Source organism: Crinia signifera, chromosome 19 (assembly GCF_055691185.1).
Source record: "Crinia signifera chromosome 19, ASM5569118v1, whole genome shotgun sequence".
Lineage (NCBI taxonomy): Eukaryota > Metazoa > Chordata > Amphibia > Anura > Myobatrachidae > Crinia > Crinia signifera.
Genome location: NC_139226.1, coordinates 59,956,978 through 59,973,872, shown reverse-complemented (window position 1 = coordinate 59,973,872; position 16,895 = coordinate 59,956,978). Strand labels below are relative to the sequence as shown.

Genomic DNA, 16,895 nt, shown 5'->3' with positions numbered 1-16,895 from the left:
CTACATGGACCCCACTGCCTGGATCCCCGCACTGACCAGGTAGGGGGGGTGGAGATGATGCTTCCATCAGGGGATGATGCCTCCGTCCAGGGGGAAGAGGATGATGCCTCAGTGGGGGGCAGACCTTTTTTGTCCAGGGCCCCCACAGATCTTAATCCGGCCCTGATTACCAGAGTTGAGAAAACGATCCAAGATTTCTACTGAGAGTATAGAACAAATGTGTGGTACCCTGGGTGTTGGTGTAGGTACAGAATGGTCAGCTATAGATGGTACCTTACAGGTAGGATGACTGCTATAGTGCACAGGTTCTCAAAGTTGGTCCTCAGGACCCCACACAGTGCATGTTTTGCAGGTCTCCTCACAGAATCAAGTGAAATAATTAGCTAAACCTGTGGATCTTATAAAATGTGTCAGTCAGTAATGAATGCACCTGTGCACCTGTCGGGAGACCGGGAAACTGTTAACTGTGTGGGGTCCTGAGGACCGAGTTTGAGAACAACTGCTATAGTGGATATTCCTTCTTCTCTATCAGCAACTCCACAAGCTTTATACACCTAGGACTGTAGTAGAGAGGCTAGCCCAGTGGTAGCCAGCTCCAGTCCTTGAGAGCTACCAACAGTTCACATTTTCCAGACAACCTAGCTGCTGCACAGGTGTACTCATTACTTACTAACACATTTTAAAAGATCCACAGGTGGAGCTAATTATTTCAATTGTGATTCTGTGAGGAGATCTGGAAAACATTAACTGTTGGTAGCTCTCGAGGACTGGAGTTGGCTACCCCAGGGATAGCCCCATACACACAGGTATATTACATAACACACCATTAGTAAATAGAAAAAATCATAATAATACAATAATTAATATTGAATTAATAATATATGATTTTCTTCATTTTAAATCAAGGGGGCAACATCGGCGTATCATAATATATTTTGGGGTAAAAGGTAAAAAAACTTCCCTGACCCCTGAGCTAAGCCTATTTACAGTATATGATAAATCCTCTGTACCTCTTCTTCATACTGAATGCTCCTCCCTGCTTAACAGTTAATGCGAACAAAAACATTAGTGTATGATAAATTGCTTCATCTACTGTGGAGCTGTTTGATGATTTGTTTTTAAATGTTTCATTTCTAAAAACACATTTAAAAATACTAATCTGTCCCTCGTGCGTCTACAGAGACTGGCTCTACAAAAACAAAGACAACATCCAGATTGTTATTGTGACCAGGTATAACATCTTATACATAAAGCTGTACTTTATCATATGGTCACCAAAAAATAATGTTTTCTTTGATTATAAATATAGTGTAAAATATAAATTATCCATAGGTTTGTGCCATTACAAAAATAAAATATAAGGTGTTTTTTTTTCTATGAAAAGCAGTATTGTATCCAAAATATTAAATACACCAATATAGAAAAAGTGAACCACTGAGTTGTAAAACCCAGTATTAAATAAAAGGTACAATCAAAAGGGGGCAACTCATGTCTATACAAGAGAGACTATTCAGAGTGAGTACAGTTTCAATCTAATCTTAATAATCTTTTAATCCTTTCAAGGGAAGCCTACTTGATCCATCCGCCATTGTCCATGTATAGACTAAAAGAATTAAAGTATACAGAGAAAAAAGTTGCACATACTGCAGAGGAACACAAGTAACAGTGTAAGCACATAAATTCATATTACTCATCTGTTGCATCAAGTCAGTAACTGACACATTTTCTTTGTTTGATGTGTTTGACTATTGATTACATTTAATAAGATGCAGTGTTGTGTTTAAATATTATATTTACATTATAGTGTGGCAGAGACAGTATAATTCCACATAAAGTGAATGTCAAATATCCAGTCCAGGGTTTAGAGCAGCATCAGCAGCAGAAAACGTATTAGATGCAAGTTTTTCTAAGATCTATTGTGAATCAATGTCTGCTAATTAACAGCACCTGTTATTTCCTGTTATTGTGTGTGTGTGTGTGTGTGTGTGTGTGTGTGTGTGTGTGTGTGTGTGTGTGGTGGGCAACAATCACAATTTTTAATCATGATTAATCACACTGATAGATACATTAGTGCTACATAGCTAAAATCTCTTTGTCAGGGGTGCCATGCTCGTTGCCAAGGGGTATTGCATGCTCGTTGCCATAGGGCGTTCCATTCTTGTTGCCAGGGGTTTCATGCTTGTTTCCAGGGGTTTCATGCTTATTGTCAGGGGGGTTTACGTGCTCATTGCCAGGGTTTTTTTTACGTTCTTGCTGCCAAGGGTTACAGGGCCACATTGCTCACGAAATCTGCACTTAGTACCGGGCACTCTGCACTCCCCTGACAGACGCTAGAGGTGAAGGAGCACCTCTAGCATCTGTCTCCTTTAGAGTGGTGGCCATTTTTGGAGAGGTACAGAGTCTATGTCTGCATGTGGACAGAGACTCTGTAACCCTGTGGTGCAGTTATCCCTGCCAGCCCCATCTACCACTGCCTGACAGCCCCGCCTCATACCCCCTGTCTTAACTGTGTTAAGAATCTTAATCGCAGTTAAAGTGCTGCCGCTTTAACGCGATATTAACATGTTAACACGCCCAGCACTAATATATATATATATATATATATATATATATATATACCCTGAGGAAGAGTAGCTTAGACCAGTCGAAACAGCTGTCGGGAGGGACAGCTGATGCTACCTGTTTACTTCACTATGGAAAAAATATCTTTCTTCTACAACAGAGCCTCGACCCGGGTTATTGCCGCTGCACTCTGGGCCGGGGCTTGGTGTAAAAAAATATAACCCCGGAGTCATCCGACCCAGGGACCCATTTCCACCAATAGGGGAGTCCATACCTCCAGACCGCAGCTTCCTATGGTCAGTTCGGAGGTTGGGCAGGGGCCGTGTACAGTCTCCACTGCTGTCTGCGGTACTATGCAGACAGCAGCGGAGACTGGGAGGAGGTGAATGGATGGCATCTCCAAGCACTGTCTCAGGGCCCGGCATAATGCCGGGGGACACCGGTGTAAAAGGGAACAACTGTCAGGTCACATCCGGGTTGGAGCCGAATCCAAAAACCCGGGTGCAACCCGGCAGTTCTGGTGTAAAAGTGGTATTCATTACTCGAGTGCCGGTTCAGATTCTTCCACGTTGTGGGGGTAAGTGTACTGTATTTTGCATTATGGACCTGGCCCCGAAGACGGTATAATCAGTGTCGGTGTGCCGCCCTGATAAGCACCTACTAATATATACATATACACATACTGTACCTATATACACACACACAAACATGTTTGTGTATTTTTACATTATAGTATATTGACCATTTTATCTATTTAGATAACCAAGGCTTATGTAGTGATCCTAATATTTCAGTAAAAGTAAGCAAAATCATAAGCAGTACAGCAATAGACCACTGATCCTCATTCCAGTAGTCACAAAAATACCTGAAGCAACATACTGTCATCTATAACTGCAAACATACTAATAGCAGGGGGGCGATGCGCTGTTTCAGGGGATTAGCCAAGACAACCTAATGTGATCAGTTTCTGAGGCAATGTAGATATGATGTATTTGGGCTAGGGTGTTGGAGGAACGCTCTATATACTGTACGGGCAAATAACTGGTTTAGGGATAGGAAACAGAGGGTTATTAGAAAGGGAACAGTATCCGATTGTATGTATTTAGGTGCATTTTCATTGCTTTTATTATCTTGTAGAAGGTCTAGGAAGTACGGTGTTCAGAGATTTGGTTAGGGGCAGTAAGGCCTTTCTCTCCATGTGAGATTAAGTCACATGATACTTTTGGGAGTTAAAAGGTTGAAGTTGATGGACTTGTGTCTGTTTCATTATATGTAATATGACAAATTGTTCCATAATCCAAACCAAATGATATTTGGGTCGGCACAAGGCAAAACTAATATGTTGTATGGACAGGGGGTTAAAGTGGGGGGAATGGGGTGGAACTGAGTTCTACCACCTGTAATGCTGCTGAGGTGGAACTAGTTCGACCTCCAGCTTGGCCCTGGACAATAATTTTAACAGAAGCATTATAGTTTGCAGGGGGGTGCCAAAAACCCTACCACTCATAGGTGCCGATTTATGTTTTTGCTGGTGGGTGCTCAAGCCAAAAATATAGAGGAGTGGCTTCATGGGGAAGGGGTGTGGTCACAAAATAATACTAATTTATATTATGGAGCACAGTTGTCCCCACAGTGAAGGTACATAAATGCCACCACAGTGCAGGTACATAAATGCCACCACAGTGCAGGTACATAAATGCCCCCACAGTGAAGATACTCCGCAGACAGAATGCACTCTTCCCGACATACTGTTTCCCAGGTGGCGGGTCCGGCGATGCGGGTGCTGTAGCCGCAAATTAGCAACTTAATATTTCCGTGGGTGCTCGGGCCCTTGAGCGCCCACAAAATCGGCACCTACAGTATGCTACCACTGGCCTTGGTTCTGCCTAATGGGGAATGGGGTGGGGGGTGTTAGGTGGCGGAGGAAAATCAGTTCCACCACCTCTCTAGGACCACTTTAAGTCCGGTGTATAAAACTAACAAAAGTACACTATCCATCATACTCTTCTGATAAATACAATAAACAGAATAATCTCAGTAATATAATAGAGAGGAGAGGTTAGAGGCACAACTATTACGCAATACAACAGTGTTTATCCTCATAGAATATTATGAACTAAAGATTCTCCATAATATGATTGGGAAGATTCTGTTCCTTTAATTGGCATAAACATGTATCTTAAAAGATTTTTATTAGATTGTGTTTTACTCAATTACAAGCTTTTCAATCCATTGTGACTGTCCTTGCAGCTTATAATTTAATAATAATGTATGCTTTCATGATACTGAAGACTATAGACATACAGGGACACATGTGTTATTTTATTTGCCTTGATGCTGCTCTAAGACATTTAACTATTCTGCATCAATTACACCTCGCTGTCAATCATATGTAATAATAGGTGGCAAAGAAAACATCAGGGCAACGCAGAAATGCAACAATACAACCCCAAATGACTCACAATTCTGTATAAATCAATCTAGCAACCGAAGGCACTTTGGATAATTGCTCCTAAAGGAATCAGCAGGTAGTGTTTGAATTGGTGGCAGAGTGGATGAGGATTTATTTTATTCCGCAGTACATTTTTTAGCGAATGGACACTGAAACAATGTACAGTATTGATGTACAGTGTATAGTCAGAAGTTTAACCCCCTGGATGAAGGCAGATGCCAGACCAAGTGAGGTTCCACTTTTTAGGCTTGTTTAAAATGATTTGGGGGGTTTTCATTTAATACAGTAATGGGTTCTGAATACGATAGGTCTCCAAATATGCAGTATGTATAACTGAAATATGCAAATAATATATTCTCTTACAATGTTATTTATGGCTAAAATCTCTTTTAAATAAATAAAAAATAAATACACCATTGACAACAATATAATCTCAGTTGTGTAGACAAGGAGGAGCTACCCTATATGAATTAGCAGGGGAGTCGACCGTTTTACCAAGCCCTGGTAATGGGAGAACATCCTCCTTACAAAATAATATTTTCTATGTGCAGCTGCACTTGCTGGTAGGTGGGGCGCAGATGGAGGGGGGGGGGGGGGGGTGCAGATTCTATCGCCTCTCCACCAAAGTAGAGAGGCTGACTGCTGTGCTGGGAGAGAGAGGTTGCTGAAGCAGCAGCAATCAGTCCTTTCTCCCTGCCTACTGCTGTCTCTTAGGACCCTCCAAGAGGCCCAGGTAAAGAGCACCTGCCCCCCCCCCCCCCCCCCCCCCCCCTCCTCTATGCGCCACTGCTAATTGGCCTCTATGTCATACTTGCCTTCTAACCTGCGTGATATTCACAATTATTTGGAGTAGACGCTAACATCCATGGAGAAGTGAACATCTCTCCCACACTATACCCACTTCCTAATGAAGAGGGCAAAATGGCAAGCTAAATATGGTAAATACACAGTTTATTGGTAGGGGGATGACATAATTGCATCTTATTAGCCCCAGGCCCTATGTAAATATGCGAGATTCGCTACATTTACCCATGAGGGGGTTTGGCCTAATAACACATGTCTGGCCCCCATTACCACCCACCCCTATATTCTTGTAGATGAAACTACAGAAGACGGTAAGTACTGAATGCACTATGGCAGTCCTAGCAATGTTGCAGTTTAGTTAATGCAGTAAGACTGGGGGTGGTGGAGCTCAGTACAGGACATAAAGAGGGGCGTGGGGACACAATACAAAAGCAGATGAGGGGAGGTGTACTCTTCAGTTCATACAGATGAGGTGATATGAAACATAATACAGAACAGGTGAGCTGCAGAGAACGCTGTACAGTATATACAGTGGACGTTTTCTGCGAGTGTCAGGGAAAATGAAGGTGTTCCCAGGCGTTTTATGGGAAGGCGTGTGACTCCGGTCCTGATTTGCCTATTTCTATCTCAGCTGCCAAGTAAGTCCTGGGCTACGCACTGACTGCACACACTGGGGAAATCATTCAATGAGAAGCAGCTTGCGGTCCAGCTAGTTTTCGCAAATCATGCTAAGCAACTCGCAGGCTTGCACAGGGCGGGATTTCACTCTGGGGTGCGGCAGCTTTCTGATAGCTGGGCTGCAGAAATTTGCACCGGTCCCATCAGGTCTGAATCAGCACCAGAGAGTGAACAAAGCATACTGTAAAGTTTTCTTTTTGCAACGTAGCCTTGAGCCACTCCATTCAAAAGATATAAAACAATTTGGCCAAAAATACTGATAACGGGTGGGCTGTGGGTTGCATCCATAACTGGAGGATGCATGTTTTAGCAGCCGCAGATACCATTATACTGTATAAGTCATTTTCTAACGCCCAGTGAAACTCTTTTATAAACCGTATTCTGGGATTCATTCATTTGTACTTAAATATATTGTTCTAGAAAACTGTCATATTAAAATGAATGTATCAGATTTGATAATAGTTTGCTAGACTCTACAATGCAAAGAATAACCCTAATCTAGTGCTTTGTAAGAAGTGCCATTTACTAGTGTGTAAGATCATTTGAAGTGTGTGTAGGCTGAATAAGCCTGGAGCTAATCACAGCATAAGAACATTTAAGTATTAGTCAGCTTTTTCGTTCATCTTCAGAACACGAGTGTGGACATAGTATACTGGCGCTTATAGCCCCTAGCTCCGCGGGTGGTTTCTTATACTTCCACAGGTGTGTCATCCAAGTCAGATGCACCATCTAACCCACTTTTAAAATAATAATATAAACACCCTGAGGGAATGCATTAAATATATACAATGTTTATCTTCATTAAAAAAAAAAAAAAAAGTTTTTGCTTTCTACATACAGAAAAATACTATATGGTTGAATGTGACTTTCCAAAATGCAAAGTTCAAGAGCTACTTTATACATATACAGCTTACTGGTGGATGTCATGCATATTCATTTGTTATATTATTTATATGTTGAACAGGTCTTGCATGAAATTTTTGTGCTGTTATGTGGCACAACACAATGATCCTTAATTGCAATCCATTTGTTGTGTCTGTAAAACCACCAAATTGCTCACTGTTCTTTTATATACCCTTTTATATAGCCTCTGGTCTGATCTTCAGTTGGATTTCTCACTTCAACACACACAAGAATATATTCAATTGAAATTTTTTTGCTGGCATGGATGCGGCATCCATTATTCAAAGCAGCAGTCAAGTCTGATGTCAGATTTGGCTGCTGATCGATGCTCACCCGGCCGGAGCGGGCACCATGTGAGCGTGGCGGCAGGAGGCAGCGGGACCCGGTGGGTATGGGAATCGGTGGTGGGTAAGGGAGTCGGTGGGTGGGTACGGGAGGGTGCGGTGTCGGTGGGAGGGTGCAAGGATCAGCGGACAGGAGGATGACACGTGTAAACTGCTGATGCTCACCCGGCGCCCTCCTTTCTGCTCAATCAGGCATCTTTTTATGTCGAATTGAGATTGATGGAAACACAGGCAGAACCTTTCAGTTTTGGCTGTGTTTCCATCAAAAGCAGGTGGATTTGCGACTATTCAGTCAATCCACCTGCTTTTCGGCAGGTGGAAACATTTTGACCTGCCAAAAAAACAGATAGCATTGAATAGATCAGAACCCCTTCCAATCTATTCATGTTGAAAACTGCCACCTTTTCTTCAAGACGGCAGTTTCTGTAAGCATTAAATATACCCCATAGCAGTATAAACCTGATCACAAAGGGTGCCGGACGCGTTCCCGACAGTCGGGATCCCGACAGTCATTTACCCGACTTCGGGATCCCAACTGTCGAAACGCAGATGACAGGCACCCAATGGGCACCCGCTATTTTCCCTCGTGGGGGTCCACTACCCCCATAGAGGGAGAATAGAATAGGTGGCTCGCGTAACGAGCCACCGTGCCCGCAGTGTGGCGAGCACAGCGAGCCCGCAAGGGGCTTTTTTGCGCTCGCCATGCTGTCTGACTCTGGCCAGTCGGGATCCCGTCGTTGGGCTAATGGCTGTCGGGATCCCGACTGTCGGAGCCCTATACCACACCCATCACAAAAGCATGAATGTGCATGGATGGAGTGCTTTGTAACACAGGTGTTTACAATACCTAATAGAAACATTATCCAATATCAATGGGGTATCCTGCAATTTCTTCCTAATGTTAAACTTTTGGCAATGAGGTTGAAAGAAGAATGTGAATGCCCCCTTAAAACCCAAAGCTCCAAATATCTATTGACAATCAGACGGGGATGGGTCATTAGATTGACCAATACACCCTAGTGGATGGTAGTGCATGAAATACCGCCTGTCGGCACACGATGGCTGAAACAAAATTGTGAAAGTCTCATGTCGACTTTTGACTGTCAACCTTGCCATTGTCAACCTAATGCTTGTGTCGACCTTTCAACCCTGTCGACCTTAGCTATGTTGACCTATTTCATGTATTGACCTAATGACCGTATTCCATTCAGACTGTGATTTCCTGAAGATTTTACAGTTTTAGAACTTGCTAGATCACAACTTGGTCTACAAAACACAATTGTATATGTATTTTATATATTTTATGCTGTATGTTCTAGCATATCAACCGAATCCTTTATAGAATACAATGCTCCAATGTGAATAAGGGGGAAGGGGTTATTCTGGTTCACTTGCAAAGTCAAATTCAGTCTCTAATGGACAAAACCATGGGCACTGCAGGTGGGGCAGATGTAACATGTGCAAAGAGAGTTAGGTTTCGGTGTTATTTTGTTTCTGTGCAGGGTAAATACTGGCTGCTTTTTTAAAAAGTGCAATATTGATATCAGTTTGAAGTACAAACCCCACCCAAATCTAACTCTCTCTGCACATGTTACATCTGCCCCCCCCCCCCCTGCAGTGCATATGATTTTGTCCATTAGAGAGTTAATTTGCCTTTGCGAGTGAACCAGAATAACCCCCAAGAAGTAGAAATCTAGGATGCAAGACATACAGATTTTTCTTATCATATTTGCAAAATTGGAATGAACCTTTTGCCAGACACGAGATAACTGAGTAACTGCAAGCATTAACCACCAAAAACCCCAAACAAATTGCGTATGCCGTTCCCTCTACAACAATACACCTGGAAGCAATTAAACATACCTGTATTTCCAAAGAGGATTACTGTAGTGCAAAATTGTACGCATTTCCTGTAGTGTGAAAGCAAAAGTGTAACTATGGTAGGTTGGAACAACATATGCTATTGATGCATTATAATATATGTCTATAAATATATATTTATTTACAGATTAGTAATTATTACCCCCATTCAGAGCGGTGAGTGTGTGGATATATAATGGATCCTGCCTTCTGAAGCATAGAATTTGATAGCAGATAACCACTTTGCCCATCCTGTCCTAAACACATGTACACAAACATACTTTTTTTTAAAATCAGAAACCAATTAACCTACCAATATATTTTTTAAATCATGGTTGGAAACCCACTCACGCACTGGGAGACTATACAAACTCCACACAGGACCATTCTGAGAATCAAACCTATGACCTCAGTGCTGTGCACCATCCAAACTGCCCATGCTCCAAACTTTAGTTCAGAATTACTAATTACAAAATGATCAATAATAGGCCACAAAGGAAAGAATGTACAGAGTGTTGGCATGGAGTTAAAATGTCTACAACCATGGCGGCATTGTCCTGTCAACATATTGCTGCCATGTATCTAAATTGTGTTATAATGCCAACACAATTAAAATACATTACTGTAACTAAAATTACAACTGCATCAACCCGCCAATATAATGCTGTTGACATTTTTATGGTCAGTCTACTTTTGTTATGTTTCGGTTGACCACACCTTCTCTGGTTGGGCCATGACATCTTCTATGATCTGCCAATTTAAATGGATGGCTCAATTCTGCTCTCTGAACCTGGACAGATATCTTGTGCCAGAATTCAGAAAAAAACTATAAATATATCAAATTGAATAAATCAAACGAGCCAAATACATAAAATGAGCATTATTTACATATTGACATTACTTATCAATAGAATCAATATAAATGTATTTAATTACACTGAAAGTAAGTGTTAACTTCTTGAAATGTTCCTGCAATTGAATGGTCTATTTGAGTAGATCTTAATTACTTGTTGATCCATTAAGTGTTTTGTTATTTTTCTTGGTAAAATGCACCTAACTGCCACCCCCTCCCTGTACTCTGCTTTTTATTTGAACACCAATATCTTTTAAAATCCCTCTCATTTTCTTTTCATAGCAGGGCAGGTGATATTTTATTAATGCTTATGTTTAGAAGCAAAGAAAAGGTCAACTTATTAGGTGAATAAAAAGGTCTTAAATTCAAAAGGGCCCTCTCTAATGTCACTGTGTGACCATCCACTTTGTGCAAAAGTCAGATCAGTTGGAGCTAGGCAGAAATCATACAGAGCTTGTTAATATTAATGAATCACCATCAGCCACACACAATTTTCCTGTCATTAAAATCCACATACTGTAGGAAGCAACTCAATGTTACGCAAGCAGCAAACTTTGAAGATCTCTTTTTCATCCCCACTGACCTCTTTAAGCTTGGACAGCAGGGGGTATGGAAGTAAGGGAGGAAAAGCAAAGCATTCAACAGCCAATAATAAATACAGCCATTGCATATACAGTTGCTGTTCTCAAGCCCACACTGTATTAATGTCAGACATTCCACAAGAAAGACACAGACAGAAAGGAAGATATGCGATTTCTTGCTTATGTTGCTGCAACACCAATCATCTGGCAACAAAGCCTACAGTTTCAGTACTGACCACCAGCAATAGCAGAGGTAAGCAACATGTGTATCCCTACCTACTATATGATTCACAATGGCCTGTCTGCCTCTTCCGCTGTTGTTGGAACTTAAGGTCTGACTATCTCCAATGCTGGGACTGTTAGTTCTACAAAAACTGTGGAGATCCACAAAGCTTAGCTCTTCAGGCACAAACATATATTCCTAAAAGTTCTGATTTGCCAAAACACACATAAATAATACATGAGCTGTATATTTCCTCTCAATAAAATGGTATACTAAGGCACACCCATATGTCTGTCTATAAACAATGCGAGATGTGCTGCCTACATGGTTCATTTTCAAATCTACATTTGCAGGGATATCTTGGCCTTAAATAAAATATACAGTACTGAATAGATCACTGATTTAGTAGACATGAGTATCATAGAAATGTGTGCATTTTATACAGTGTGTGAACGGTGACAATGGCTGTCAAGGTGTTCCCCTACCATAAATCATCAAGTCTTTTCAGTACTCTAAAAATAGAAAGACTAGGAAGTAAAGAGCGTTTCTTACCTCTTTACTGGTATCCCCAAGTTGCTTATTCCCCTCTTATCAGCTGGGTAGTAAATCAAGGCAGGGAAATGGAAGGTACAGTAGCAGAAAGGGGACCCGAACTGGATCCTTCAGGCGTTGTCCCAGCACTTCCAGTTACTGTTAGTGGAGGGAGCTGTCCACAGCTCACGGTGCTGAACCATGAAGTGAACACAGAGTTGTTTGGCTAAGGTGGAGCCCCAGCGAGCTGGGGAGGTGGAGACAAACACACAGACAGCCAGAAATCTTTTTTTTTTTTTCTAACAGAAGGACTCTTCCATCTGTCTCTAAGAGGCAGGGTGGCGAGAATGAATGAAGCTTTCAAAATCCTAATACAAACTGTTGCTAACAACTTCTCTGTAGGCGCTGAGATCTGAAAAGATCCTCTTTAAGTTTACATTTGTGTTACAACAACCTGCACTGTCAAACCAATACAATATCTGACATATGCATTAATCACTATATAACCTGTATATGTTGCAGTGAACACTTTCCTGGTCAGAACTAGCATTCTTTGTATTGGTTTTACCCATAACAAAGTAGTTTTTTGGTTAAATACTAAGTATCAGTAGAGATTATGGTGAGAACATATTTTAGTGTAGGGTATAAAAATAAAACAGAACAGTTGGACTCCATTCTGCCCTAGTCCCTCAACATATGATTAATACATTACATGCAATGTGCAGTGCAATTAGTGGGAGGGATAAAGTGAAGACTTCCTCGCAATTAAAGAACTGACATTTAAATTATAATGAAATGCTGCCCAACTGTCAGAGCAGCAGGAAGAGGCGTCCTCCCCCTCTACTGAAGCCACAGCAGATAGTACAAAATGTTAATTATGTCTACAATAGGATGTCACCATTCTCAGTATGTTGTGTGTTATTAATTACATTTAAAGAGCCTTATATGAACTGGGTTTTGCTCTATGATATTCTGCTATTGTTACCATGTTGTCAGATAGAGCAGGTTAACGTTATTGTAATTAAATAGCAATGAAAAATAATGGGAGTTATATAGTGTGAAATTGTACAACTATGGTAAAATGTATAAGATATTGCACTAAGATGAACAGATGCAGCTGATCAGCATTGTCGCGGGGACGCTACTGCCCAGTTTAGTGCATGCATTGCCAGTGGCAACAATGTCGTGCAAATAGCTTTGTGACTTCCCAATGCAAAATGTATTATCGACGAGAACGTAGTTACCTGTCAGGAACAAATAAACTTACCTTGCCTTTGTTACACACTATTGTTCCCTATATACTGTACGCCCTCTTCTGGGGAGAGCCCACAGTTACACAGACACTACTATGAATTTGAACATTGCTGCTTATTTACATAAGATCTGATGACAAACAAGCCTTACAAGCAAACACACACACCTATACAAAATGCTTCATAATGCTTAATTAACTGGTTGATTACCTGCTAATTAGAAATATTTGCAGCTTGTCAGCAGACACAGGGAAGCATTTACATTGCTCTCACGAGCAGGGCCCTCTCTCCTCATGTGCCTTTCTTAGAATATATAAACCTCTGCCACCCTGATGATTGCTTCAGTGTCCTGTCCTCTGTTGCAACTATCCGTATTAACAATGTACTTGTCCTAAACTGTCTTGTGCTGTAATTCGTTATGTTTTTGCTCATAACTATGCTTTGTAAAGCACTGCGTAATATGTGTGCGCTATATAAGAAACTGTTAATAAATAAATAATAAATACATTTACATTTCTGCTCCATTACTACTTAATCTCCCTTTGTAGCGGAGCATTATAGTGCAAATTCAAATCTGTTTTAGTATTATTCCTCCTAAAGAGAAAACAGTGTTGCATTTGTATTGAATTTCTGCTTAACAATGCCATGCAAGCATGTACTATTTTAGATTGCAATTTTTGTAATTTTATTTTTTGCATCCTATGCAGAGGTGTAGCTAGGTGACATGGTGCCCAGGGCAAGGGTATGTTCCGGCAGCCCCTCCCCCTAGTAATTGTTTCCTTCTTATAGTAATGCCCCTTACACATTATGCCACACAGACCATAATGCCATTTATACATTATCCCACACACCGTAATGCTTATTTCACTTAATGCACACACTGTAATTCTTATTTCACTTTATGCCACACACCATCATGCCCATTACACATTATGCCACACACCGTAATGCTTATTTTCCTTTATGCCACACACCGTAATGCCTATTATATATTGTGCCACACACAGTTATGCCATACCTCCCAATATGACCCATTCCAGGAGGTACACAATGCTCTGTTCCTGGACTTCCCTCTTAATTTATGATTACCATCACCTGTGTTGAACAGGTTAATTGATAGGAAAGGTTTTTCAGCACAGGTGACCACAATCTTTACTTAAGAGGAAAGTGCAGAAATAGAGCATTCCGTCCCTCCTGGAGAGGGTCATGTTGGGAGGTACGGTTATGCTAGTGACACCATTTTGTAACCTACACACAAAATGCCCCTTACAAATGATGCCTCACAGTAAGGTTTCTAATTATTCTTTTGTCAGGGGTTTCATGGCAAAAGATGCACCTTTCTGTATCTTCTCCTGGCAGAATTAGCATTGCTGGCACTTACGGGTAACGCTATACATGCAATGGCGTAATTATACATTTTGCACACACCCATGGCATTTTAGTGCCACTTACACATAATGCCACCTGAAATGCTGCTTACACACATAATGCCCCCACTAGTGCCGCTTTCACCAGTCCCCACTAGTGCTCCCTGCTGTGCTGCTTAAACACATAATGCCCCTCTGTACTGTCGCTTACACACATAATGCCCCCACTAGTGCCCATTACACACAATGCCCCCTGAAGTGCCACTTACATGCATAATGCCCCCTATAGTGCCGCTTACACATACAACTCCACCTAAGTGCCTCTTACCTATATGCTTGTTTCCAGGGGTAACATGTTCATGGCCATAGGTTTCTTGCTCCTTGCCATATGTTTCATGCTTGTTACGGGCATAGTATGCCAGCCTGGCATTTGGAAATTCCGACGGTCAGTATACCGCAGATCCCAACAGCCAGTAGTCCGACAGGGGGGGAGAGCACAAGAAGCTCCTTGCGGGGTCACTGCGCTTTCCATGCTGCAGGCTTGGTGGCTCATGGATCCCTACAAGGGAAAATAGTCTCTATCAGTCGGGATCCTGACTGTTGGGCCTTTAAACAGTCACGAGTCCAGTGTCGGTATACTGATGTCAATTGGGTCATAAATTCGTACTCTTTGCTAGGTGTTTCATGCTTCTTACCAGGGTGAGTTACATGCTCATCGCCAGGGAGGGGGGGGGGGGGTTTACACGCTCAGTGCATGGGGGGAGGGGGTTACACGCTCAGGGGTTACATGGTTGATGCTTGGGGTTACTTGCTTGTTGCCAGTGGGTTGGAGGTGCACATTCCAGGTAGTGCTGGGGGCATTATGCTCCCCTGACAGACTCTAGAGGTGCAGGAGGACCTATAGCACCCGTCTCCAACAAGGTGGTGGGTATATTTGGAGGGGAGCAGGATCTGCATTACCCCCCCCCCACACACACACACACACATACGTCCATCAAATCGGTGGAGGGAGTAGAGGTGGACAGTGGCGCGTCCTTCCTATGCCCCTGATCCTATGCAATAAAAGGCTAACCTCTATTGGGGCGAGTCAAGTGGTTTGCATGCCAGTGGTCACTAGATGGCGACCAACTGAACAAGTCAAGGTATGCAGAGCTGCCAGCTCTGACATTTTATCTTGTTCCAATGATAGGGGGTTTTATTACTAAAAATTAGCTTTTATTACGATTCCCTAAAAAATTCCCTTCATTGAGGGTATCTTTATGTTAGTTTATTATATTATTTGTATATGTAAAATAAAAACAGGTATAGACAGATTAAACAACAGACACCACGACTAAACAGTTAAAACTGTATTTTTAATCACACTTTTCTAAACTTTTTTTTGAACATTGTCTATACCTATTTTAATTTTACATATACAAACATAGGGACATAGGACCCTTACTGGGACATAGGACCTAATTCAGACTTGATTGCAGGGCAAGTCGGTTCTCAAAATGGGCAAAACCATGCTGCACAGCAGGTGGGGCAGATGTAACATGCGCAGAGAGTTAGATTTAGGTGGGGTGTTCAAACTGGTCTAAATTGCAGTGCTGAAATAAAGCAGCCACTATTTACCCTACACAGAAACAAAATAACTCACCCAAATCTAACTCTCTCTGCACATGTTACATCTGCCCTACCTGCAGTGCATGTGGTTTTGTCCATTTCGAGAACAAATGTGTCCTGTGATCAGGTCTGAACTAGGCCCATAGCCTTGAAAGAGTTCTAAATATTTATACTGGGTACACACTAATAGATATATCTTCAGATCAATTGATCAACAGATGGATCCATTCACACTGACTGATCCGTCGGAACTGACATAACAAGTGGTCGGGCAAATTTGCATGCGACCGCCCCCGGTATGGGTGGTCAGCGGATCACTCGTACATAGTACATACAGCACAATGCACTGATATATCTTTAAATATATTGGGCATTGACTGTGTTGGAGAGCCGACACAATATATCCGTGAATGATGCTGTTAACGATTCAAGAAATCCATACAACATTACCTGTTGGGCATCCTTGAGGACCACAACAGTCCAGGTTGTTGAGATATCTGTATACTTAATTTGTACAACAGTAATTTTGATTATACCATCTGTGCTCAAGCATGTATAAGCATACGTGCCTACCTGACCCTCTCCATGAGGGAGAAAATGCTCTATTCCTGGACTTCTTTGTAATGTATGATTGCCGTCACCTGTGGGTAGCTGGGTAATTTATAAGAAAGGTGTTTCACCACAAGTGATGGCAATCATACATTACCAGGGAAGTCCAGGAGCAGAGCATTTTCTCCCTCATGGAGAGGGTCAAGTAGGCAAGTATGGGTATATGCCTAAAACCTGGACTGTTGGGGTGCCTTGAGGACCACAGTACAGCAGCAACCACTGCTGCAATGTCCATCTGAAATATACACAGGAGTAAAGTCTGTATGG

At 41.9% G+C, this 16,895-nt stretch overlaps 1 protein-coding gene across 2 annotated transcripts in view; it reads right to left on the bottom strand.

The window, feature by feature from the left end:
* SYT5 (synaptotagmin 5) overlaps positions 1 to 12,049 on the bottom strand; it is a 241,548-nt gene extending 229,499 nt beyond the window's left edge. Inside the window, exons 1-2 of one of the 2 annotated variants that reach the window (XM_083162650.1) lie at positions 11,813 to 12,049; positions 9,607 to 9,653 (exon numbers count right to left, since the gene is read on the bottom strand). In XM_083162650.1, the coding sequence (XP_083018776.1) occupies positions 9,607 to 9,650 (44 nt within the window). In that variant the 5' untranslated portion in view covers positions 9,651 to 9,653; positions 11,813 to 12,049. The remainder of the gene's footprint in view (positions 1 to 9,606; positions 9,654 to 11,812) is intronic. The other variant, XM_083162651.1, reaches the window with a different exon arrangement.
* Between the last annotated feature and the right edge of the window lie 4,846 nt (positions 12,050 to 16,895).